This window comes from Bison bison, unplaced genomic scaffold, assembly GCF_000754665.1.
Source record: "Bison bison bison isolate TAMUID 2011002044 unplaced genomic scaffold, Bison_UMD1.0 scf7180017864080, whole genome shotgun sequence".
Lineage (NCBI taxonomy): Eukaryota > Metazoa > Chordata > Mammalia > Artiodactyla > Bovidae > Bison > Bison bison.
The window spans coordinates 4,421,456-4,423,583 of NW_011494652.1; the positions used below are offsets into that span (position 1 = coordinate 4,421,456).

General features: G+C 66.6%; 1 protein-coding gene across 1 annotated transcript in view; it reads right to left on the bottom strand.

Moving 5' to 3' along the window:
• Nucleotides 1-2,112, bottom strand: part of ANKRD13D (ankyrin repeat domain 13 family, member D) — a 12,338-nt gene extending 10,226 nt beyond the window's left edge. Inside the window, exons 1-4 of the mRNA XM_010837715.1 lie at nucleotides 1,947-2,112; nucleotides 1,271-1,406; nucleotides 1,028-1,152; nucleotides 56-101 (exon numbers count right to left, since the gene is read on the bottom strand). Of these exons, the coding sequence (XP_010836017.1) occupies nucleotides 56-101; nucleotides 1,028-1,152; nucleotides 1,271-1,406; nucleotides 1,947-2,036 (397 nt within the window). The 5' untranslated portion in view covers nucleotides 2,037-2,112. The remainder of the gene's footprint in view (nucleotides 1-55; nucleotides 102-1,027; nucleotides 1,153-1,270; nucleotides 1,407-1,946) is intronic.
• Between the last annotated feature and the right edge of the window lie 16 nt (nucleotides 2,113-2,128).

Consider the following 2,128-nt stretch of genomic DNA (forward strand, 5'->3'; position numbering starts at 1 on the left):
CCCCCCAGGCCCCCCCCTGGGCCCCCTGGGAGCCAAGAGGTAGGCCCCCACTCACCCCAGCTGGTGAACTCCCACTTCATCTCCACGTAGAAGTCGGGGGCCTGAGAGAGACCAGAATGCCGGTCAGGGCCCTCCCTGCCTGCAGCAGGGCCAGCCCCCGTGGGGCGCCCAGCCCCTTGGCGGGTCTCGATGTGTCTCTGTGGTGCAGCTCACCCCCACCCCAGCCAAACCCTGCCCAGCAAAGGGTGGGCCATCTGCGGCCTAAACAGGTCCTCAGGCTATCAGCATCTGCAGGCCTGAGGGCCAGGCTCAAGCCCACCATTTGCCTGCTGGGGGGCCTGAGGGCATCTGTCCCCTCTGGGTCCCAGAGTCTTCATCTGAAAAGGGGACACAGTGACTCCCTCTGGGCCTAACCCCTGGGGTGGAAGGCACAAGGCAGTGAACTCTCCCAGCGGGGCACCCCTCCCCCCGCCCACCGTGTGCTTTGAGAAGGGGGGACTGGGGTCCAGGCCACATCCGCTAAGTTGGATGAAATCCTCCTTCCAGGAAATGTGCGTGAACCAGGAGACCCACCACCTAAAGCTCTGTTGAGATTTCTGGCACATAAGCAGGCCAGTGGTGGGGTTGAGCCTGGCCCCTTGGCCTGCAAATGGTTATAGCCTGAGGACTCGCAGACCTATTCAGGCCCACCCTTTCCTCGGCAGGGTTTGGCTGGAGTGGGGGGTGAGTTGGACCACAGAGACACATAGAGAGGACACATCATAGAGGACCTTCTACGTTGGCAAAGGCTTTCCTCCCCAAGGGCCCGCTCTCAGCCACGGGGGCCGGGATGCCCCTCTTTCCTGCCCGACCCTGGGCTGGGGTCCAGAGGGAGGGACCCCACTGACAGCGTCAGGAAAGCTTGCGGCACAGGCTGGGTGTCCTTCCACGGCCGGGCCTGGCGGGGTGACCCCGCAGAGTCTGTCATGGCCCCCTCCATGGCGCCCCACGCTCCCCACACGGGCCACACCCCCGCGCCCTGCTGCACCTGGCGGAGTTTGTTGAGCAGTTCCGGAATGCCGGCCAGCCTCTGCATGGCCCTCTGGTAGTCCCGATACTGGAGCACCAGCTGCACCATCTCAGGGTCCCCAGTGCTGACGGCCTCCTGCAGGACTGGGGGCACCAGGCGCCTGAGGGGCATTCCCTAGACGGCCCCAGTCTGGGCTGCTCACTCCCCCACACCACCCCCTGCTGCCGGTCTCAAGGAAGCCCCTCTTTGCCTCTGCAGTACCTGCCCAGCCCTGACAGCTCTCTTTGCCAACGTTGGCATTGTGTCGAAGGAGGACTCTCACGGACTCCAGGTTCCCTAGGGACACGGCCAGCTCCAGCGGGGTGCGCCCCCGGGGGTCTTCCTGTTCAATGTCATGCTGGGGGAGATGGGACACAGCAGGGCAAGTAAGGAGAGGCCAGGGCAAGGAGGCCGCGGGGATGAACAGGGGCGGGAGTCACTGCAGACAGGCGGTGGAAATGGCACCAGTGGCCTGAGTGTCCTGGCAAGGGAAGAGAGGGGGGCAGGTGGGAAGGGCTTGCCCACCTCTCCTGCCCTCTGCCGGAGTCAGAGCTGGGGGCCCGGTGGAGGGGGGCGTCTGGTCAGGTAGAGATGTAGCCGCTGACGTCAAGAGTCAGGACTGGCCTGGGGACCAGGACCAAGCTGCTTTTCTCAGCCTGGGCTCAGGGGTGGTGCTGCGCGAGTTCGGAGACTGGATGCAGTGCGAAGTGGGGAGATCGGCAGGCCCAGGCCCAGCGCTGGGAGCCCCGAGGCCAGGAGCCCAAGCTCGAGGGGCAGGTGACCTGGACTTCTGGACCTCCAGGGAGAGACGGCCGGGCGGGCAGCCTCCGGGATGGAGAGCACAGATTTGGGGGTGGGGGACAGGAGGACCACCCCGGGACCCGGTGGACCTCCTAACCTGGCGGCTGTGCAGCGCGGCCTCCAGTTCGCGGTGCCGGTTCGCCCAGACGAGCCGATGCAGCGGGAAGGTGGGACCCGGGCCTGCCATGCTGGGCCTCAGCGCCGCATCCTGGGAGGGCGGGCGCGGCGGGGGCGGCCCGGTACCCCCTCGGCTTGGGGACCTGGCGCAGGCCCCTCGCC